Here is a 24288-nt window from a genome sequence, read left to right as displayed (position 1 = left end):
TGATCTCTCTGCCAATAAACTTTGGGACTGTGTGCGCTGCTCCCTCACTGTACCTGACAAAGATGCTGCACTCTGAAGACTTGCGTGATGCCAAATAAACGTGTTGGAATGTAACCAGGTGTCATGGGACTTCTGACTCTGTCCATCCCAGTCCAACATCGGCAGCCCCACCCTTTGCTCGGAGTCAGATCAGTATTTACTCAATTGAGGGCTCAAAGTACTGCAACCCTGGCATGCAGAAACATGGGCGGTTGTTGGTCTAGTTCGCCCAGTTGTAAGGTGGATCAAATTGTTGTCGATAGCATTACATTCTATCCATGTCCAGGCTGGATTCAGTGCCTGCTTCCTTGCGCTACATAGGGAGGAGGAATGTCGATGTGATTTGGACCCATCTTCAGGTAGAAAACTGAAGAAGAATTGGAGCATCTTTCATTTTTCAGTTCTGTCAGAAGTCACACACAGGGCATTAGCCTAACATTCTCTTCACAAATCAGACTGACCTGCACTACATTTGTTTTTCCGTCAACATGCATTGGGCCTGGATGCATTAAAATTTAATCAATAAATAATAAACTCATTAGAGGGGGGGGCAAATAGTGTTGAGGAAGCAGTGAGGCCACAGAAAGACTTGGACAGGCTAAGAGAGTGGCAAAGAAGTGGCAGATAGAATAGAGCATGGGAAAGAGTGAGATTATGTATTTTGGTCAGAAGAATAGAGGCATAGACTATATTCTAAACAGGGAATGGATTCAGAAATCTGAAGTATAATGAGACTTGGGAGTCCTAGTTCAGGATTCTCTTAAGGTTAACATGCAGATTTAGTTGGGAATTAGGAAGTCAGGTTCAATGTGAGCATTCATTTCACGAGGGCTGGAATCCAAGAGTAGAATTGTACTGCTGAAACTGAACCAGGCTCTGGTCAGACCTCATTTGGAATATTGTGAGCAATTTTCGACCCTGCATTCAAGGTATTGAAGGGGGTCCAGAGGAGGTTTACGAGAATGATTCGAGGGATGAAGTGGGAGATGTTTGAAACTCATAGAATATTGGGAGAGCTGGATAAAGTGGACATTGGAAAAATGTTTCCACTAGTAGGAGAGACTAGGACCTGAACACACAGCTTCAGGGTGAAGGGACAACATTGTAGGACTGAGATGAGGAGGAATTTCTTCAGCCAAAGTGTAGCGAACCTGTGGAACTTATTGCTGTACAAGGCTGAGGAGGCCAAGTCATTGAGTATATTTAAGACAGAGATAGCTTGGTTCTTGAGTAGTAAGGTGATCAGAGGTTACAGGAAGAGGCGGCAGAATGGGGTTAAGAAATATGTTAGCCAAGATCAAATGGTAGATCAGACCTGATGGGCTGAATAGCCTCATTCTGCTCCTTTATCTTACGGTCTTTTTATTTGACTATTCTGCCAAACTGATAAATGTTGTAAAAACTAACAGGGAATTCAGCATAACGCTGGAATAGTGCGGGATTTAATCACACTAAAAATATTGATTGAATCTTATACATGATCATTGGTGAGTTGGATGGACGTGGAAGTCACGACATATCACCGAACATAAAGTACTTTACGTTCAAATACTAACCTGGCCATTTTCAGTTTCAAAATGGTTTCAAAACTATTTTCAGTCATCTGTCTGGTCTGAGTATGTACATCTGAAAATGTGTTGCTGGAAAAGCGCAGCAGGTCAGGCAGCATCCAAGAAGCAGGAGAGTCGACATTTTGGGCATGAGCCCTTCTTCAGGAATCCTGAAGACACATTCCTGAAGAAGGGCTCATGTCCGAAACGTCGACTCTCCTGCTCCTTGGATGCTGCCTGACCTGCTGCGTTTTTCCAGCAACACATTTTCAGCTCTGATCTCCAGCATCTGCAGTCCTCACTTTCTCCTGAGTATGTACATGCCCAGCCAAATCTCCTCATGAGCAATACAGAGCAGCAAAGTTCTAGATTGGATTCTTGCTCTGTGCTGATTTAGTCCAGTCAACAGTTATGGCACCATAAAAACTAACCAACATCTCTAGGTGAAAGAGGGGGCCAGGGGTGCCTGTTTCAGATTATATTATATCAGAATATTCCAATTATATTGGAAAGTCCAGGGTTGGAGGATCTGAGCTACAGGGAGAGTTGAACTGGCTGGGGCTGTTTTCACTGGAGCGTCGGAGGCTGAGGGGTGACCTTATAGAGGTTTACAAAATTATGAGGGGCATGGATAGGATAAATAGACAAAGTCTTTTCCCTGGGGTCAGGGAGTCCAGAACTAGAGGGCATAGGTTGAGGGTGAGAGGGGAAAGATATAAAAGAGACCTAAGGGACAACTTTTTCACGCAGAGAGTGGTACGTGTATGGAATGAGCTGCCAGAGGATGTGGTGGGGGTTGGTACAATTGCAACATTTAAGAGGCATTTGGATGGGTATATGAATAGGAAGGGTTTGGAGGGATATGGGCCGGGTGCTGGCAGGTGGTTCTAGATTGGGTCGGGATAACTGGTCGGCATGGACGGGTTGGACCGAAGGGTCTGTTTTCATGCTGTACATCTCTATGACTCTATGACTCTATGAGTCATGTTACCATTAGTGAAGAACAGGAATCAGACTCTGCTACGATTGCATCCACAGTTGGATAGCCCATCAACTGTCACAGATTAGGTTCAGACATTGGAAAAGGTCTGTGGAACTTCATCTGAGCATCAGAAAATCCCTTGCACCAAGTGCTTTAGTGGGTAAATTACCAAGGAGCAGGACAATCGATGTTTTGGGCATGAGCACTTTTTCAGCCCATTCCTGAAGAAGGGCTTATGCCCGAAACATCGTTTCTCCTGTTCCTTGGATGCTGCCTGACCTGCTGCGCTTTTCCAGCAACACATTTTCAGCTCTGATCTCCAGCATCTGCAGTCCTCACTTTCTCCTGGGTAAATTACCACTCTGAGATGGTAATTAGTCTCTCGACCGGGGAATTCTACATCCAATTACTAGTCTGCTCTGAATCAGCTTCGCTTAAGTGAAAGCTGAATTAACATAATCAGCTCCAATTTTATTGGAAGATTGGTGTATGTTTAAAATCTGGTTGAAGATTTGTAGCTTGGGTATCCGTTGTTGTGGTTCTGCTCGCCGAGCTGGAAGTTTTTGCTGCAAACATTTCGTTCCCTGGCTAGGGAACATCATCAGTGCTGTTGGAGCCTCGTGTGAAGCACTGCTTTGATGTTTCTTCCGCTATTTATAGTGGTTTGTTCTTGCCGCTTCCGGGTGTCAGTTTCAGCTGCAGTGATTTGTATGTGGGGTCCAGGTCAATGTGTCTGTTGATGGATGTTCTTGCCCAACAAGGGATTTTCTGATGCTCAGATGAAGTTCCACAGACCTTTTCCAATGTCTGAACCTAATCTGTATTGTGGCTTCTAAGTTTGAGTACTACCTCAGTATTTGGTGGCCATGGAAGGTGTGCCAGAACACAGCCACAAAGACTGATCATCGATCTGCATATCCTTACACTACACTACAGACTGGAAGAGTGGGAGCATTTTCTGGTCAGCCAGAACCATGTCGCAGCTTCAGTGCAACAGCCACCCTATGCTAACATGCTCCACGCACAGGGTTTGAGGGATGACTGGATACATACAAACTATGAACTATTTTATCACAAGTCAGCCCCTTATACCTCAGAGTGTTGTTCCAAACAAAAACAACAAGAGGACAATGCAATTTCTTATACTGCAAGCTTTTGCTGGATGGAGCAATAGACATGAATGAGTCAAAATGCCAGTGCACTCTATTGCTAACAATTGGCTTGAATAGCCAAGAGTATGATGAACTAACACTTGCACAGGAGAAGGATCAATATATAATTTAAAAAGGATGGATACTAATAAAATGTAAAAAGGATAGAGAAAATAAATAATTTGCTGTCCTTACCCAGTCTTGTTGGAATCTACCAGAAGGCTAGAATGACAACAAGCTGTACATTTGAACAGATAGCATCAAAGATGTGGCAGGCAGACTCAGTGTCAGGCAAAGCTGGCATTCAAATTCAGAGACATCTGGTCACAAACTCGGACTGACATGACTGGAACTGCTTTCCGTTTTCTACTTCAATCTCTGAACTTGAGAAGCTTTAATTCCCTGACTCAAAATCTAATGCATTTTAAGCTTCAACTCGAGATTTGCCAATATCCTGACAATTGGACAATTGCAAAGATAAATGTCCCCAGGAGTGAGCCGTTATCTATCAGTTTAATGAACAGAATAGGCCGTTTTTCAGATTGAAAAAGACAGTACAGTATCTCTCTGTGCAATGTGCACAGGGCAGATGAAAACTATCCAGGGTTTCCAGCAAGTTTATGAATAGATGAGAGAGGAGGAGGTGGGAAGAGACAAGTTCAATCCCTGTAGGAGTTTACTAACAAGAGTGCAATTTATGATAAGGCCCCAAGAATTATTAAAAATCGTGTCTTTATTAACACTCTTTACTTATCTATATTTTATTCTAAAGTACAGAAACATTAAATAAATTACTTCAAAGCTACAGTTCAAAAATTAACATGTATTTTTCACAATGTTTTTGACACCTTTGGTATAATTTTAATCTGATTTATCCAGCAAGAGACAGACAAGGCTGAGTCAGCGGCCATTTTAAGCCCAAACTAACTACTCTCAACTAATGCAATTCGTCTTCAAAACCCATTCAAGAAATATCCGCAAGTCAAAACATTTAAAATCAACTCCTGCAACATTGCAATCACATACTTATGATTGGATTAAATCCATCAAACATGATTTACTTAATAGATCTACATACAGAGCACAATACTAATGCATATTGAGTATTCGATGTACAGGATGGCAGAGAGAAAGTATTGTTTATTGAAAGTATGTTCAGTATGGGCTATGTAGGGTTCACAGAGAAAGAACAACACAGTTTTTGAGTTAGATCTACAGTACAATGGACTATAAAACAGAGGGATTGTGTGAATATAGAATAGCATGTCTGAATCTAATAAAACAGTAACAAACATCTTCCTTACAAAAGCCAAGCAATAATATAAATATAAGTGTATTATCATCAAACATCACCGACTGTAGTTGTTGCTTGGACAAACTCACTTTTGACATAGTCCAAATTGATTCATTAACAATTGAGGATTAGAGACTTGAAATCCCTAAATTAGGGGCTATATGGTCGACTATTTGCCGAGTTTAATAAGCTACTGTAATTCAGAGGGGTCAGGTTTACAGCTGAGGGGTCCAGTTGATTACAGCATAGCCAAACACAGCTCCCTCAGAAAATGCATCACTGCTGTAGAGGAATCTGTACAGAAGTGAAAGTTAAGATGCAACTTTACCGAGTCAAATTAATTTTTTTGATTACCGATAGGAACATTTAGTCAATTCTAATTCATCTAATTAGCACTACTTCCTATTATCAACTGTGTGACCGCACTTATGTAATACCACATCAGTTTTTCAAAAGAATGACAGCATCTCTTTCGTTAAATAATTGTAATGGTTAGAATCCTTGTCATTTTTTCCAGGAGTATTATTTGATTATAAACATTCCTTAATATACATCAAAAACATGAGAAGCCCAGTGAGAAACCAGCATTAATTGGAAAAATGATCAGTCGACTTAAGGAAAAGCTTTTTACAGTGTGAAATAACTCCATAGAAGCCGGTATACCATTACGAAGTCACTCTTTAATCACAGGTGCATAGCACTTGACACTGGTCAAGCTCCCTTGGAGTCATCTCTCAAAGTGAACAGACACCTCTGTTTGTATCTGTCAGCCAGGGCTCCCTGATTGGACCAGATTAACAGCCCCAATCAGGGAACGCATGTTTTAAAGGTCCAGCTAGCTGATTTTGTTACAACCAGTGACACATTCCTGATGAAGAGCTTATGCTCAAAACATCGATTCTCCTGCTCCTCGGATGCTGCCTGACCTGCTGTGCTTTTCCAGAGCCACATTCTCGACTTTGTTACAATCAGTACACAGCGCAAGTGGTTAGGACCTACAATACACTGCTGAGAGGCAGATTCAGCCACTGATTTCAAAAGACAATGGAACTGTTATCTGAAGAGGAAAAAGAGGGCTAGAGGGCAAGGTGGGACTGGCAAGTTGCTCCTGCAGAGAGTGGCACAAATACAATTGGGCCAAATTACCTCATTCTGTGCTGTATCAATTTTAAAATAACTCTGCATATAAAATTATAGAAGAGCCACACAGTATGTTCTGCAGGACTTCTCCCTCCACACTATTCATGTGAGCAAGTTGTCAACTTCTCCAAGAGTTTCAGTCTTCTGCCATTGGCTGTGTTGCACCACTTCCTCCCATTTGTGGTGAGTGGCTCAGCAACTGTGAGACAGCACCACCTGCTGGCCTGTTGAAATACAGCGCAACCTTGTTCAAGTTGCAATGGCATGTCAAACACATCCAGGGCTTTGACCTTCCCAGGCTTGTTAAGTAACAGCCTTCAAACTCCAGTCCCCGATAAGCAGAATCAGTGCAACAACCAATGAGTGATATAAAGTCTCTGAATTACCAGACGTATGAAGGCACTGACCTAGTCAGTTATGCCCCAGGAGATACGTCAATTCCAGAGCTCTGACACATCTCCTGGTGGCTAATTAAAAAGCTCAGACTTGCAAACCTCCTATTGCCTTCAAAAGATAGTGAGAGACAATCTCTAAAATTGATTTAAAATGAGATAAAATCAACTCACAAAGCAGAATCTGAATTGAAGTTTGGGGAGGATTTTAAAATGACATGCTGCAGAAATCTTTCAACAATATTCACAAGTTTGAAGGCAATCCAGAACATTATCATCATTATTGCTACTCAATTGCATTTTGCCAGTTTTTCACTTTTTATTTCTGATTTCTGCCAATTTCAATTTGTTTCACACATGCATCATGATCCAATGTGAGCTTACGCAGAACTTTGAGATTTTGTCAGGATCTGCTCAATGGTAACCTTACAGGATGATGTTAGTGCAGATTTATTTATATTCTTGTATGGGATCTGGGCACGGTTCGCATTTGCTGTCCTCGAATTGATTGGCTCCTGAAATTACTCCACAGAGGCCAGTATCCTGTCACCAAGTCACCCTTTATTTACACATGGAGAGCCCCTGGCACTGATACAACTTCCTCAGAGCCAGTTCTCAGAGTGAACAGAACCTCTGATGCTCCTGTTTATATCTATCAGCCAGGGCTCCCTGATTGGACTAGATTAACAGCCCCAGTCAGGGAACTTCTATTCTATGAGATCCAACTCACAATCTCTACAGCTCCTTCGGCAATTTCAGGCAAAAGTTAAGAGTTAGTCACATTGCTTTGGGTCTGGAGTCACCTATAAGACAGACTAGGTAAGGATGACAGATTTCCATCCATAAAAGGCATTTATAAACCAATTTGTTTTAACAATAATCTTTACATGGTCACTATTCAGCTGTCTTTTTAATTTCAGATTTTGTTGAAATCAAATTTTACCCTCTGCCATGTTGGTAGTTGAATTCATGTCCCAGAATGTTAGCCTGAACCTCTAGATTGCTAACTCATTGACTTTGACACTACAGCACTGCCTCCTCCATTGTCATGTCATTGAATATTAAATGGAGATGGTTAGATTCTCACTTGCTTGGGATGATCATTGCCTGGTACTTGTGTGTTACAAATGCAACATGCCATTTTTCATCCCAAGCTTGAACATTGTCCAGGCCTTGTTACATATGGACATTGACTACATCAGTCCCTGAAGAATTGCAAGTGATGATTTATATTGTGCAATCATCATCAGGTTAGAGTGCGGATGTTCATGATTCAAAGAACATCAGTGGTAAAACAACTGAAAACATTTGGACCAACTCCATCCTGATGAATTCCTGCAGCGAAGCCCTGGAATTAAGATGATGAGCATCCAATAACCACAACCATTTTCACTTGTGCCAAGTATGATTCTCCAATTAGTGGAGAATTTTACAATTCCAATTTACTTCAGTTTTGCTAGCAGTCCTTGATGTCATGTTTGGTTAAATGCTCCATTGATGTCAAGAGAAGACACTTTCACCTTACCTTTCATGTTTAGCTTGGTTTGTTCAGGTTTGGACCAAAGCTATAATGATATCAGAGCTGGATGGCCCTGGCAGAACCCAAACTAGGCAGGTTATTGCAGTGCAAGGTACAGTTTCTGGGAAAATAATATGACCATGATTGTTATAAAAGAAAAGAACTGCAGATGTTGGATATCTGAAACAAACAGAAACAGATATTGGTGGCGAAACTCAGTGGATCTGGCAGCATCTGTGGAGAGAAAGCAGATTTAACGTTATGAGTCCCGTGACCCTTCTTAAGCAATGTTCTGAAGAAGGGTCTCTGGACCTGAAACATTAACTCTGATTTCTCTCCCCATATACTGCCAGATCTGGTGAGCTTTCCAACAATTTCTAAGTGGCACAGCAGTTCAGTGGGATGGCACAGTGGTGCAGTGATTAGCACTGCTACCTCACAGCACCAGGGACCTGGGTTTAATTTCACCCTCGTGCAACTGTCTATGTGGAGTTTGCACACTCTCTGTGTGTCTGTTTCCTCCAAGTGCTCCAGTTTCCTCCCCCAGTCCAAAGATGTACAGGTTAGGTGGATTGACTATGCTAAATTATCCATAGTGTCCAGAGATCTGAAGGCTCAGTGATTAGCCATGAGAAATATAGGGTAGGAGGTTTGGGTCAGGGAGGGATGCTGTTTGGAGGGTAAGTGTGGATTTAATGGGCCAAACGGCCTACTTCTGCACTGTAGGGAGTCTGTGACTTTTGTTGTTAGCATAATTGGTCTCTTGTCATGCTCTTATTTTTAAATAAAAGGTGAACACATGTTGCTTTAAACATTTTAGATTAACTTATTTTTCCTCTAATTATTTTCTGTGGAAAGGCATCAAAAATGCTGAAAGATGACACTAGCTGAATGCTATTTTTAAATTTGAATGACCAACATTAACAAGACTACCATTTTTTTGGATATATGTGCATTTATAGTTTTTGCTTAACCAATCAAACTTTATTCTTGACAGACATTCTACAAACAAGGTGCACATAAGCCCAATGCAATAGAAAAGGAAGTTCAGTGAAATTATTAAAATAATTCTCAGTAATTAACAGGAGATGTTGTAACATCCCAATATCATAATAAACATAGCTCTGTGTCTTAACATAAGCCTTAGAAGTGATTAGTTCAGCATTTAAGGCTTTATTGGAAAGAAATTATTGCTACTAAATGTTTAAATACATTTGTAAAGGCATTTTTTTTTGCATCATGTTGTCCTCATTTTCTCTCAATGCAATGTTCCTACCTCCCACACCAAACCTTGGGAACTAAAGAGAAATCCTAAAAAAAACTCCACCATCTTTACTTCCAGAGAGAAGAGGATTGTCAACACAGATTTCATTTTCTGATAAATTGTGAACTACAGATTGGAAGTGAGAAATTAAAGTCATTTATATTATAGTTTACAAGCTCTCAATTTGAGTAAATAAAACCACACAAAGAAAGAAAATTTGGAGTCTGCATTATTGTTCTCAGCAATATTAATTTCAAAAAATATACTCACACAGCTGAGTCAGATGTTCTGAAGAATTCATTTTAAAGCCTCGGCCTTTTTACTTAACAGTTAGTGCTGCAAAGCCACATGCATTAGGAAGATGAATATTCAGTTCTATGTTGTGTTTGGAGTTGATCATTGTGCCCCTGTCCTTTGGGAATTGAGAAAGCAGCAATGATTGAGTTAAAACAAAACGTGTTGGGATAAGGTTTTGAATCTGAAGTTCCCTGGATCCCCAATGTGGGGTTGGGAAGTCATTGACTGTACCTCACATCACATCAGTGATGCAATGCAATTTTTAAGTACAAAGGGGCCAAATTTGTCCAGAGGCAAGATGAGCAGCCGTTAGAGGCAACTGGAGATGTCAATAGAGTCTGGTGAGTGATTCCCAAAGGCAGGCCACAGCGATACTGGGCTTGCTGTTGCCTGGATGAATGGAACAGGTGTGGGAGCAGAGACCAAGAGCTTCATGGCTCACATAAAAGCCTGAAGTTTCACTCATCAAGAAATTAAACTGCTCTGCTTCAGCTATGTTAACTTTGTAGCAGTGCATGAGCATCTCCGTTTGATTATTCTTTTTATTTGGTGACAACAGTTCAAATCAGCAGTCAGAATCAACAATAGCTCCCAACTGTTGTGCACAGATGATGCTGTTGCCACCAATTGTTCTTACCTTTTAAAAATTGTCTTCCTCTCCAAGCAGTAACAAGCTATTCAATGAGTTTAACAGCACATCAGCTGGAGGCATGTAAGTTGAAGACACCACTCGCCTCTGCTCCTTTCAGACATTCTAGAACAATCTGGAGACATTGGAAGGTTGACAGTGTTACTCTCAGAATGGGCCCATGCCCAGCTTTAGCTCCTGGCCTTTGTAAATAATCCAGTGTGGCAAGACTACCATCATAGCAACTGGATGCAAGTTCCTTTTTAAAGGGAAGAAACTTCTTCACAGAAAGGAGACAGGATTCCGGGGAATGATACTCCAATGCACCTTCTCATGGCTGTAGATTAACTAGCTCTGATGGAGTGCTGGCAGCTTATTGTCTCCTTCTTTACTTGATCAAACAATGGTGAAAGGGAATGGGACCGGTGAGACAAACTGTCCTATTAATTTATACAGCTTTCAGTTCTAGCTCTGAAATGTGTCCACTTCTGACAAACACATAAGTAGGATGAATTGAACTTACTGGTCCACATTTTCAAATATAAATCTAATTAACTGCGATGGGACTTCCTGTTAGTCAGAATAGTAAAATGTCCAACTATCTGTGGCTTTTTAACAAGCACCAACTATCCTCTGGTTTTTTTGCCAGTATTTTCAGCAATCTAAGCCAGAAGTGCAAAATGAATGAGACATCACAGTCTCCTCGGGAGGTCCCCAGCATCACAGGTACCAGTCACAGGTTATTCAGATCACTCCATATGATATCAAGAAATGGCTACAGATACAAAGGCTGTGAGCCCTGTTAACATTTCTGCAACAGTACTGAAGATTTATGCCCCAGACTATGGGCGGCACAGTGGTTAGCACTGCTGCCTCACAGCGCCAGAGACCTGGGTTCAGTTCCCACCTCAGACGACTGACTGTGTGGAGTTTGCACATTGTCCCCATGTTTGCATAGGTTTCCTCCGGGTGCTCTGGTTTCCTCCCACAGTCTAAAAATGTGCAGGTTAGGTGAGTTGGCCCGCTAAATTGCCCGTAGTGTTAGGTGCAGGGGTAAATGTAGGGGAATGGGTCTGGGTGGGTGCGCTTCGGCGGGTCGGTGTGGACTTGTTGGGCCGAAGGGCCTGTTTCCACACTAAGTAATCTAATCTAATCATACTCCTATCCAAGCTGTTCCAGTACAGCTACAGCACTGGCATCTACCAAACAATGTGGAAAATTGCTCAGGTATGTCCTGTACATAAAACGTAAAGCAAATCCAAATTAGTGAATTACTGCCACATCAGTCAATGCAAGTGATGGAAGTGGGCGATAACAATGCTATCAAACAGCATTTACTTGGCAATAACCTGCACAGTGATGCTGCATTTCTGCCAGAGCCACTCAGCTTCTTGCCTCCTTCCAGCCTTCGTCTAAACTTGGAAAAAAAGAACAGAATTCCAGAGATGAGGTGAGAGTGACATTGAGGCTGCATTTGTGTATAGCATTGAGGAGCCCTTGCAAAACTGGAATCAATGGAATTTGGAAGCAAACTCTTCACTGGCTGGAGTCAAACATGGCACATAGGAAGGTGGTTGTGTATATAGAAAGCCAGTCATTTCTGCTCCCGGACACCTTTGCAGGAGTTCCTCACCATCGTGTCTGAGGCCCATCCATTCTCTATTGCTTCATTAATGACCTTCCTTCCAACATAAAGTCAGAAGTGGGGATGTTCACTGATGATTGTACAATGTTCAGCAGTATTCACAATTCCTCAGATACTGAAGCAACCCATGACCAAATGCAGCAAGACATGGACAATATCCAGGCTTGGGCTGGCAAATGGCAAGTAATATTTGCATGACACAAATTACCACCAGGCAATTTCCACCTCCAACAAGAGAGAATCCAACCATCACTCCTTGATATTCAATGCCATTGAACTTACTGAATCTCCCAGTATCAACAATCTGGTGGTTACCATAGTTCTGAAACTGATCTGGTTTAGCCATGTAAACACTATGCTTACAAGGGTAAAACAGAGCCTAGGAAGCCTGCAGCAAGTAACTCACCTTCTGATTTCCCAACGCATGTCCATAAACTAAAATGCACAAGTTAAGAGTGTGATGGAGAATATTCCCAGATGCCTGCTTGAAGTGTAGCTCCAACACCACTCAGGAATTTTGACACCTTTCAAGACAGAGCCCATTTGATTGACACCACTTCTACAGCATCCACTCCCTCCACCACCAATGCTGAGTAGCAGCAGTGTGTACACTCTATAAGGTGCACTGCCGAAATTCAACCTGCAAACAGAACAGTTCAAACCCACGGCCATCTAGGACAAGAGCAGCAGATACATAGGAACACCACTGCCTGCAGGTTCTCCTCAAAGCCACTCACCATGTTGGCTTTGAAATACACCTCCGTTCCTTTAGTGTCACTGGGTTAAAATCCTGAAACTCCCACATTAACAGCAGCATGGGTGTACCAATATCAAATGTACTGTATTGGTTCAAGAAGGCAGCTCAACACTCACTCCTCAAGGACAACTAAAGATGGACAATAAATACTGGCCAATTCAGTTCTGCACACACTCAGTGAATGAATTTTAAAAAGTTGCAAACACGCCAAAGAAACAAGCAAAACCTGGTGAACAGCATCAAAACACCTACGTACTCAAAGACAACCTGAGAATAGGCCTATGATTTGGATATTGAGGTCATAGAGATGTACAGCATGCAAACAAAACCTGCGGTCCAACCTGCCCATGCCAACCAGATATCCCAACCCAATTTAGTCCCACCTGCCAGCACCCAGCCCATATCCCTCCAAACCCTTCCTAATCATATACCCATCCAAATGCCTTTTAAATGTTGCAATTGTACCAGCCTCCACCCCTTCCCTTGGCAGCTCATTCCATACACATACCACCCTCTGTGTGAAAAAGTTGTCCCTTACGTCTCTTTTATATCTTTCCCCTCTCACCCTAAACCTATGCCCTCTACTTCTGGATTCCCCGACCCCAGGGAAAAGACTTTGTCTATTTATCCTATCCATGCCCCTCATGACTTTGTAACCCTCTATAAGGTTCGCGCTCTACGTCCGCGCTCCAGGGAAAACTGCCCCAGCCTGTTCAGCCTCTCTCTATAGCTCAAATCCTCCAACCCTGGCAACATCCTTGTAAATCTTTTCTGAACCCAGTCAAGTTTCACAGAGGTGTTGCGGCTCAATGAATTGAGACGTTGGATGTTTGACATATTAAGATATGTACAATTATAGCAAAACAAACATTTTTATTGGAGAAACTACAGGCTATAATAGATAGATATTAGAGTGGCAGTGTGCTACCATTATTAAGAATCCTGGTCGCTGTAGCAATGTATATGTCATACTCTGACATGAAATATAGTGATGGGAGAGACTCCAACATTCTGAACAGGAATCTTTTCAAATCACCCTTGGAAGGATATTCAATTCGATCATTTTGAAACTCAAACTGTTTATGCATGGACCTTCTTTGGCCAACCAATTCCTAGAGGGGTATTTGAATCCAAAGTTTATGAATTGGAGATAGGGACCCTACCCACTGTGCCAACAAGACCTCTGTGTTTCAATGTTGTCTATTGACAAATATGATTATTGAGTTGTTTTAAAATGTTTATATAACATTGTAAAGAATTATTTTGGTGTCTACCACATTACTTCAAGCCATTCTTTAATGGTACAGCTTGGTACAGTTGCCCTGGAGTCACAAGATTGTGAATCTAAGTCCCACCCTTAGCCTGAGCACATGAATGTCAGAGAAAGGCAATGTCTTTTTTTTAATTTGTGCTTCTATTCAGTGAATGCTAAAGATCCCATGACACTATCTGAAGGTGGTGATATTCCTCAATAGTTAATTGGTATTCCTCCCTCTGACAATATTGAATTGGTTATTCAGAAAACCGGTGTCTGCTGGACTTTGTTCAATTCAAAATGGATGCTATGTTTGTCGAACAAACAATGGTGACTTTATTTTATCTGCAAGAAATAATTTCCCTCTTATTGTACCGATTAGTTCATGCTGCTACTATTTTTAGTCTTTCTTCTTGCCATCCTTCAATTTATGCTGACTCTGTTACTTATTTCACAAAATGGCATTTCTTTATGTACCTCTACTCGCTCCTACACCCACCTGAGTCGCAGGGGACTGAAAAGGCCTGTGATTGTTGCATGAACTCCAATTCTTACAAGAATTCCTGTTACATTTTGTAGCAAAGTTCAACTTCCAGAATTTGCAAGCAGTGATGCATAAATGGTCACTGCTTTGTAGACTGTGTGTAATACAGGAAGGTTTGATGTATTCCCAGATGAGATCACCAAATTATATTCTGACCTGGCTACGGACCAACTTTTATTTTTAAAGTGGACGAAAGGTGAGATCCCAGTGACTTATTAAGAGAATAAAGCCACAAGATTTCATGGCACTTGAGAAGGAGTTGAAAGGCCAATGAGCAAAACTGAAGAATTTTAGTCTCAGAATCACAGGAGACCATTCAGTCCATCTGGCCTGCACCTACACATCTGAGGTTTAATGAAATTTGATGATTCATTGTGTCATTAACATCCAAGGGGAGTTAATCTGAATTCCGTGGGATTTATTTTGATTGCATTTGCTATTTTCTGTGAGCAATGAAGTATTCAGTCACAGTATATTATCCATGTTTGCCATGTGTCATTTCTGGATGTCAGAAATAAGATACATATCTATTGTAGGGTGTCTTACTGTTTCAACTTGTATAGTAATACACTATTGTTTCTTCAAATCTCTGAAATATTGTAGCTTTATTTTTTCAGTAAGTCCCTCACATTTTGCCTCTTTTCTAAGTCCATCAATCCCATTCAGGTTGATCATTCTCCCGTTTTGGATTCACGTTCTCCTTGATGTCAAAAAGTGCCCAGGTATTTATTCCCTGCCACAACTTCAGCTTTTAGCTAACTTCACTCAACTGAATCTTTCCTTGTGTGTCTTTTCCTGAACCCCTAACTTGTTCAGCTGCCTCAAGCATTTACATCCTTATAAATGACAACCCTCAGCTTGAACAAACCATCAGTGGTACCTGATTTCTTGTGAGTCACCACAACTCCCTGGACTTTTCCTAAGCCCTGACTGCAACACCCCGAGCTGCCTAATAACTCCCAGAACTTGGTCTCAATCCTAACTGCACAGAGTTATTCAATTGCCCTTCAGATTTAACCCTCTGTCCCTCAGACAGAATCATGTAGTTCAACTGTCTACCCCATGGGACAGCTAAGAGTCAGTTTGCCTAACATAAAGTCTACTTTTCATCTCTGTCACATACTTACTGACGTTTTTCAATCTGTGTCCTGTTCAGTGAGACCCGAGTGGCTTGAGAGACTTATTGTAAACCCTTGAAATGAGCCCTTTCCCTAGTGCTGGGCAGAATTGGCTGTTGCCACCTAGAAATACTTGAAACATGGAGCACCATAAATCTTACCAGTCACAGATGGCTCACTTGCTGCTTGCTCAGTACCAAAACAAAATGGATTTAAAGAGGATTTCACCACAGGCTTCCATCCAATAGTAATATTAAAAGTCACCAGGTAACAAAGAGGAATTTTCCACAATGGAATTGGTCAGTAGTGTACCCCAGTTTCCAAACTTCCCTAATCTTTTCTTCATTTCCTGGAATTATACACAAGTGCTGGTCGCTCTCTGATACCTCAGCAAAGCGGGTAGTTTTCATGTGTAAATGATGGCAAGCTATTCTACTCTGCTGGGTGGAGACATCGAAGCTGAGCCCAATCCCACTTTCACTCCACAGCCACACAAGTAACATTACAGCAGGAATTTCTAGACAAATCATAGCAATTTTATTGCTCCTTGAGATTAGTGAATAGCACTACCTGGTGTTTAAACTGGGATGTTTCCACTGTTTCTGTGGTTCAATACTTTCAACTTAGATGCTCATATTCTTGAGGACAAATGGTTGAGCATATTGCTCTACCGTTAACAATCAATTTTTGACCCACCTCTTTTCTCAACTCCAAAGCAACTCTCTCCTGAGGAAAATCTTACCTTCTGCCCATGGGAAGCAGAGTGGCAATGCTATTTGAAATTATGATTCAAACTATAATTTCTCCTTTGGCTTCACAGTGATACCTGAACAGTTACATTACCTAGGGAAATGGGAGGCATTAGCGGGGGAGAGGTACTTTGGACAACCGATAAGATATTTGTGGAGCACGATTTCACATTCACAGGTTAACAGTAACACATCTCACTCATTATATAACTGGAAATTTGCCGGATAAACTATTCAGCATGACTTATGTCACATTTGAGAGTGTGAATCTCTCAAACATAATATTCTGATTCTAAGTTAACAAAATATTTTTCTAAACATGCAATATAAATAGCAGTCAATAAACCTTGGGATTTAGCTCCTTCAGTGAAAGATATCTGTCAGTCAGGGGAAATAGTGTGAACAGAAAAAAAATATGCAATTTATAAATCCCAATTATGATAACACACAGTAAACAACTATGACTGTGTGAGAAAAAAAAGGAACAGGATGAAAATACTATGAATAACAAGTAAAACAATTCACCTTCAAGGAGATGAATACTTGCCTCATGGAGCTCTGTTCCTTCTTGAAATTTGTCGTTTAAATAACTCTTTAATTCTGCTGATCTATTTATATAACATACCTTCCAATACTAATTCATAAAATTAATGATTTTTTTTATCCTACATTGCAATATGAGTCTTGTCTTCATTCAGACTGCAATGCACCAGGAACAAAGCAAATTGGAAAACATAAGAAACTCTTGTGATTATAAAACACATAATAATAAAAAAAGAAAATTTAATGCAAACAAAAACAAATAATCCTGAGATTCAGATAATGGTAATCCCAGCTCAGGTTGACATTGATGTTATCAGAACCCCTCATTGAAAAGCTGTCATGTAATTCATTCACAGACATCCTTCATCATTGGTGTGAGCTGATGGAAATACATTTATGTTCTGCGAGGTGCAAAGGGGAATTCATGACTCAAGGATTTAAATGTCACTTGACTTGTGTGGCATTCAGAGCTGACACTTGGAAATGATTTTGCTCATTAACATTTTAGTTGGCAAATACATGTTTTTTCAAAGATTGGGAATTTTAGGCACACAATTAACCTCCCATGGCCAGCCTAAATGGACAAGACAGTTCACGCTGAAAAGGCAATCTCAGTTTTTCACATGAATCAAAACAGTGAACCATTTTTACAGCCAATCCTGTGGATTTCCTTCTCAAAAAATGTCTGCTAATAGCATTATCAAGGCAAATGGTTATGAGACAGTATGGGAGTTGACACTGTGCTGAAGCTTTATGGACGCAGATAAAACTGAAAGGGTGGAATCACTGGAATACTCTGGGTCAAAGACTGCTAGCATACAATTTAGTGTCCCTCAGATTCATAATATAGTATACCGCCACTTTCAGATCATCACAGAGAGTGATCAAGCGTTTGCGTTATTAAAAAGGCAGCACTATGATGTGGGAAGAGTTTTGGAGGTTCCCGAAAGCTCACACTAATGGCTGTGAAGCCCATCCCAGTGTCTCTTCTGGCACTGGGTTGAACTTAGACAGTATAACTCCAACCTTAATCCTGCACCTCAACCAGTTTTATCCGATTTTGCCACAATCAATGCTTAAAACAAATGCAGCGTTAAAATACAGGATTACAGACGCATAGGAAAGGAAACGCTAATTATTTACAAGGGTTCAGAGAGCGACTCTGATAGGCAAGATTTAGTCTCCCACAATTTCTCTGAGAGCTACCCATTTTTCACACTGCAGGGGGGGCCAACATTGTCATTTCCCACATGGTCTCAGTAAATAACTGAAAATAAAGCTGTGGAGCTGGCTTCGCGGAGATTTCTGAACCTCAGCTCAGCCCAACATGTTCTGCCGTGCCAAGCTGCCTGACAAATACAGCGACTCATACTTTCCCCTCAGCTGCCTGGGTGAATGTTCACCCCCCTCCCGGCGATCAGGCGAGGAGCGGCTCCCAGAGGGGACAAATTCATTTCGATTTTAAACCCAGTGCCTTGTGTCGGCTGGTGCTATTCCCAGGAGAGGGATCTCCCTTCCTCTCCTTGCCTAGGGCGCTGAATTCCCGGGGGATATTTGATGAATGTTGCAGGTGGGGTGTGTGTGGGGGAGAGATTGTGCTCTGTTTATTCATCACAGACAAGGGAGCTGTCCAGCAGCCCTCAGACCCACAGGAACTGACGCTTGCTTGTTGCATGTTCCCAAAAGAGATAAACCCTCACCCAGACAGGTCCAGCAGCAGCTAAAACAAAATTCTCTCGCTTGCGGCCAAGACAGACGAGCGTCCCGTTAGCGTGACACCGATAAAACTTTCACTGTCAATCTCCAAAACGCTCAATTCCATCCAGGCGCTTTGCTGTGCACATTAGAATTCACGTTGACCCTCCCTGAAATAGCAGCCTGCCCTCTCCCATCGTACACTTTTGTTTTGAGAGGGGTGTTGAAAGGCAAATCGCTTTCCAAGTAGGAAAAACCTGACTTTGAAAATTCAGACATCCTAACAATTCAGGGAGAAACCGATTGATATTTCAAGTTGGCAATTAAAAGGGGAAATTTAAATGTGAATCTACCCCCTGGTTTAGCTTCTCTCTCTCTCTACAGGCAGAAAAGCACAACATTGCGCCAGCATTACAAGTTATGCACTGGTCTCTCATTGTGCAGTGTCTCTGTCTTACCAGGTACAGGCAGAGCTGGAGGGAAACCACGGCGGACCAGTGAGAAACTCGCATCTTCCTTTAAAGTCGCGGTGTGTTTCTGCTCTGTCTGTTGAAGCTGCTTCGTTCACATCTGGGACCGGCTCCCCACATTGTAGACAGCCTCTGAGTGGGAGCACCGAGTGAACCATCCCATCATCGCCCAGCCCCAGACACACCTTGCTCCGACAAAGCTCGCGCGGAATGAAGAGGACAGCAGGTGAGGAGCCGGAGTCTGCTCTCTGCTAGCCCCGCCTCCAGGTCACAGCCCCGCCCCCAAACCCCGAGTCCCGCCCAGCTCCAAACCCCGCCCCTAATCCCCCGCCGCTCCTCAAGGCCAGCCCCGCCCCCAGTTCTCAGCCCCGCCCCCCGCAGTTTCCAGCCCCGCCCCCGCAGTTTCCAGCCCTGCCCCCAGTTCTCAGCCACGCCCCCAGTTCTTTGTCCCGCCCCCTGTTCTCAGCCCCGCCTCTCAGTTCCCAGCCACGCCCCCAGTCCTGCCCCTAGCTCCCAGTCCCACACCTCTCCATCCTATCCCTCCACCCTCTCTCCCAGTCCCACAGCACTCCATCCTATCCCTCCACCCTCACTCCCAGTCCCACACCTCTCCATCCTATCCCTCCACCCTCTCTCCCAGTCCCACACCTCTCCATCCTATCCCTCCACCCTCACTCCCAGTCCCACACCTCTCCATCCTATCCCTCCACCCTCTCTCCCAGTCCCACACCACTCCATCCTATCCCTCCACCCTCTCTCCCAGTCCCACAGCACTCCATCCTATCCCTCCACCCTCTCTCCCAGTCCCACACCACTCCATCCTATCCCTCCACCCCTCACTCCCAGTCCCACACCTCTCCATCCTATCCCTCCACCCCTCACTCCCAGTCCCACACCTCTCCATCCTATCCCTCTACCTCTCTCCCAGTCCCACACCTCTCCATCCTATCCCTCTACCTCTCTCCCAGTCCCGCACCACTCCATCCCGGCCCTCCACCCCTCACTCCCAGTCCCACACCTCTCCATCCGATCCCTCCACCCCTCACTCAGTCCCACACCTCTCCATCCTATCCCTCCACCCGTCACTCCCAATCCCACACCACTCCATCCTTGCCCTCCACCCCTCACTCCCAGTCCCACAGCACTCCATCCTGGCCGTCCATCCCTCACTCCCAGCCCACCTCCCAATCTTAGCTCCATTTCCCATTTCCAGCCCTCCTCCCCTCATTCCCACACCTACTCCCCTCACTTCCAGCCCGCCTCCCCTCATTTCCCAACTTTTTTCCCCTCCCTTATTCCCATCCCTAGTCCCTCCTCCTAGCCCTACCTCCGCCCCCCCCCCCCCCATGTAATTGTGAGTTGTAAGAGGGGAACAAATGGATTGGCAGCACTACCATGTGTCCCCACTGGCACAGTGTCATCAGGAATGATATCCCTCCCACCACACTTCCAACTCATACATTGGATCCTGCTTGTGGATCACTCGGGGATCTCAGTAGCTGATTGGCTGTTTACCGGGCAGCAAGGGTCTGCCAGGGACCCAATGGGCTTTACTCTCGGTGGTCTTTGTTTCTCTGTCAGTACCTTCGTATCATTACAACATTCTCTCTCAAATTCAGATATATCCCCACGTGACAATAAAATGATGTCAAATCAATTCTCACGGAAATACTCTTTGGGAATCAGTGTCCTGCCCAAATATAGCCACTTATTAATAAACCACTGGCTCCAGTGGGATTTCGATTAACTTCGATATTCTGAGGATTTCACGAACTCCGTTCATCCTCGGAGCTTGAGATCTCGATCAGTAAAGGCAGAGAGACGCGCAGAAATTCCTTCTCATCCCGGGGAGGTCGTCCGCATCGTTCCCACAGCCTGCGCCCAAAATGAGGAAGCCCCGCTAAATTTTGGCACGTTAAAGTTTTCCATCTACAACTCAAGACTTGAGAGGGGGCAGTCTCTGCTCACACTCGACCGGGACACCCCCCTCCCCTCCCTTGCTCTTAGGGGCTGTGAAGACTATAGCGAAGTATTAACCCCACAAGCGCTGAAATAGCCCGGGCATTGTTCAACACACCGCGACAGCCATTTCAAATAGAATCATCTATCAAATCTATAGTAATCCGATGACCTGGACTAATGATCTAAAGGCATAGAATCTATAATAAAACTTCTAGAGGTGTGTAATAACGTCTCTGAACAGATTGATTTAAAAAACCCAACCAGACATTAATCAGCAACTGCTGATTTTCTAAAAGCTGTTTAAACTGGCTCGATTCATCTGAAAACAAGCGTTTATTGTCATTTCAATGATTTAAACTATTGATTCAGCCTCATGTGTAGATTCAAACCTGGATAAAGAACCACGCGGAGTTTGACAGTGGAGTTGAAATTGGGGTTTTACCAATCTTAGCCTTACCAGGTAGAAGCTGAGCTGGAGGGGAAGGAGGGCGGACCAGTGAGAAACTCGCATCTTCCTTCAAACTCACTGGCTTTCCGCTTCACTAACCATCTGCCAGCGGCTATCCAGATTGCGCCCAGACACAGGGGGAGCAGCGTCTGAACGGAGCATTCCCCATCCCTTCCACCGTGCTGCCTCCTCTCTCCCTCTCTCATACACGTGCACAACTTGCTAACACCCCCCCTCTCCCCACCCTTGTTTTCAAATCTCTTTCCATGAGGTAGGTGGGTCCGAACGATGCTTCCTCCCTCTCCCCCTCCCCATGCCAATAATTTCTCACAGTGCCGACTCCGAATTGAGCTGGACAGTCACGTGAGAGACAAAATATCTCCCTCCAAAAATACCATGGATGCTGGAAACCTGAAATTGAAAAGAAACAGAAAATGCTAGAGAAACTCAGTAGGTCCAACAGCATCTTTGAAGAGAGAAATAGAGCTAACGTGTCGAGTTTGGTGTAAATAAGCTTGGAAGAGATTCATGCCTGACTGGAAAAGTTAACTTTTCTTTATCCTCAGATAAATTCAAAGACAGTTGACTTTTCAGAAATAAGTTTTGCTTATTCCTTGAATGTGGGTCTTATTGGCATTTATTATTCATCTCTAACTGCCCTTAAGCCAACTTTTTGAATGCAATTTGCGAGGCCAATTCAGAGAGGTAGGGGTGGGGTCACCCACTTTGCCTGTGTATGGAGTCACATTTAGGCCAGACCAGAGATGGACTGCAGATTTCCTTCCCTGAAGATTCATAATGAACTTGATGGATTTAAGCACTTTTTGGTTACTAGCTTTTTGGTCCAGATGATTGATGACTTTTAAATTGCTGAGGTGGGATTTGAACTCAGATTCTTGGATCATTAATCCAGGTTTTTGGATTACTAATCCAGGAGCATTAAAAACAACTGTGCCATAGTATCCCTGATTGATACGTCAAAACTCCGACCCATTGGTCTTTTGTTGGATGGTGCTTGCGAAGTTAATGGACCAAAATGGGCAAATAGAGATGGGAATCAGATCACTCATGATCGAACTGAATGCTGGAATAGATCCAACATTCTCAATAGCTTGACAAAAACAGAAGAATTGTGGACGCTGGAAATATGAAGCAAAAGCAGCAATTGCTGGAGAAACTCAGTAGCTCAGGTGCCATCTGTGGAGAGAATTCAGAGTTATCCAATAATGATCTAAATGAAGGAAGTGAGGGCATTCTGGCTAAGTTTGCAGATGATGCAAAGATAGAGGCACAGGTAGCAATGAGGAGGTGGGGAGGCTGCAGAAGGATTGGACAGGTTAGGAGAGTGGGCAAAGAAGTGGCAGATGGCGTACAACATGGGCAAGTGTGATGTCATACACCTTGATAGGAAGAATAGAGGCATGGCCTATTCGGACAAGTTCAGATGTCTGAAATGCAGAGAGACTTGGGAGTTCTAGTCCAGGATTCTTTCAAGGTAAACTTGAAAGTAGTTAGGAAAGCAAGTGCAATAATGGCATTTATCTTGAGAGGACTAGAATATTAAAGCAGGGATGTATTATTGAGACTGTATAAGGTTGTGGTCAGGGCACATTCAGAGTATTGTGCACAGTTTTGGGCCCCATATCTCAGGGAGGGTTTAGTGACTGGAATGCGTTCAGAGGAGGTTCACAAGAATGGTCCCAGGAATGAACAGGTTAACATATGAGGAACGTTTGAGGACTCTGCGTCTATACCCGTTGGAGTTTAGAAGGATGAGGGGGGACCTAATTAAAACTTACAGAATACTGAATGGCCTGGACAGAGTGGATGTTGGGAAATTGTTTCCATTGGTGGGAGAGATTAGGATCTGAGGGCATAGCCTTAGAGTAAAGGAAAGACCTTTTAGAATGGAGATAAGGTAAAACTTCTTCAGCCATAGAGTGGTAAATCTATGGAATTCACTACCACAGGAGGCTGTGGAGGCCAGGTCATTGAGTACATATATGACAGAGACAGATAGGTTCTTGATTGTAAAGGGGATCCAGGGTTACAGGGAGAAAGCAGGAAAATGGGGTTATCAGCCATGATTGAATGGTGGAGCAGACTTAATGGGCTGAATGGCCTAATTTCTGCTCCTGTTTTATGATTTTGACATTTCAGGTCCAGTCTGAAAAAAGGCCTCTGGATCTGAAACATTGACTCTGAATTCTCTCCACAGATGCTGCCAGACCTGCTGGGAATTTCCAGCAATTTCTGTTTTTGCACAATAACTTAATCTTGTACCTATTTGCTTCTCTCTTTTGAAGTTGCTCTGATCATGTATAACGTGTGATTGTAAACTGTACATACCAAACTGCAGTTCTCTTTGAAAACTTAAAAATCAAGGGCACCCTAAAATACATAAACGGGAATCAGAAAGGGTCTCTCGTCAGAGAACATCAAAGGAACCTGGGCTCAGTACAGAGCTCAATCATGGGCATTAATGATAAAGACCTCCAAAAGAATCAGAGGTGACTGAATAACAGCAGAAAGTCCAATGTTAGCTCTTGTCAGGGCAAGTGAACTTCCAGCAAATTGACGCAGTTGAGTAGTGGCCAACATATCAAAAGGTGAAATAGTTACCAAACACTCAGATTGCTACAATTATTGTACCAACTGGTCACTGTCTCCTTACTTTGTGTCAATTAATGTGTTTGATTGTGCTCCTAATGTACTACTTGTCTGAAATCGTCCCTTCAGTGATATGAATGTTGAACAGGTGGCTTCTTTAAATTTCAGAGTGACTCTTATCTCCAGCGAGAGCAAATATCCCAGAGGACCAGTTTGCAATGACCATTCTGTTGCAG

The 24288-nt window shown here is 43.0% G+C and overlaps 1 protein-coding gene across 1 annotated transcript in view; it reads right to left on the bottom strand.

Annotated features, from left to right (window-relative positions):
• The window catches only part of LOC132830801 (neurexophilin-1-like), a 108798-nt gene extending 89567 nt beyond the window's left edge, over window positions 1-19231 (bottom strand). The window contains exon 1 of the mRNA XM_060848659.1: window positions 19021-19231. Within this exon, the coding sequence (XP_060704642.1) occupies window positions 19021-19074 (54 nt within the window). The 5' untranslated portion in view covers window positions 19075-19231. The remainder of the gene's footprint in view (window positions 1-19020) is intronic.
• Window positions 19232-24288: the final 5057 nt, after the last annotated feature.

Source organism: Hemiscyllium ocellatum, chromosome 32 (genome assembly GCF_020745735.1).
Source record: "Hemiscyllium ocellatum isolate sHemOce1 chromosome 32, sHemOce1.pat.X.cur, whole genome shotgun sequence".
Classification (NCBI taxonomy): Eukaryota; Metazoa; Chordata; class Chondrichthyes; order Orectolobiformes; family Hemiscylliidae; genus Hemiscyllium; species Hemiscyllium ocellatum.
Note: the sequence above shows the minus strand (reverse complement) of the source record. Positions and strands in the feature narration are given on the sequence as shown.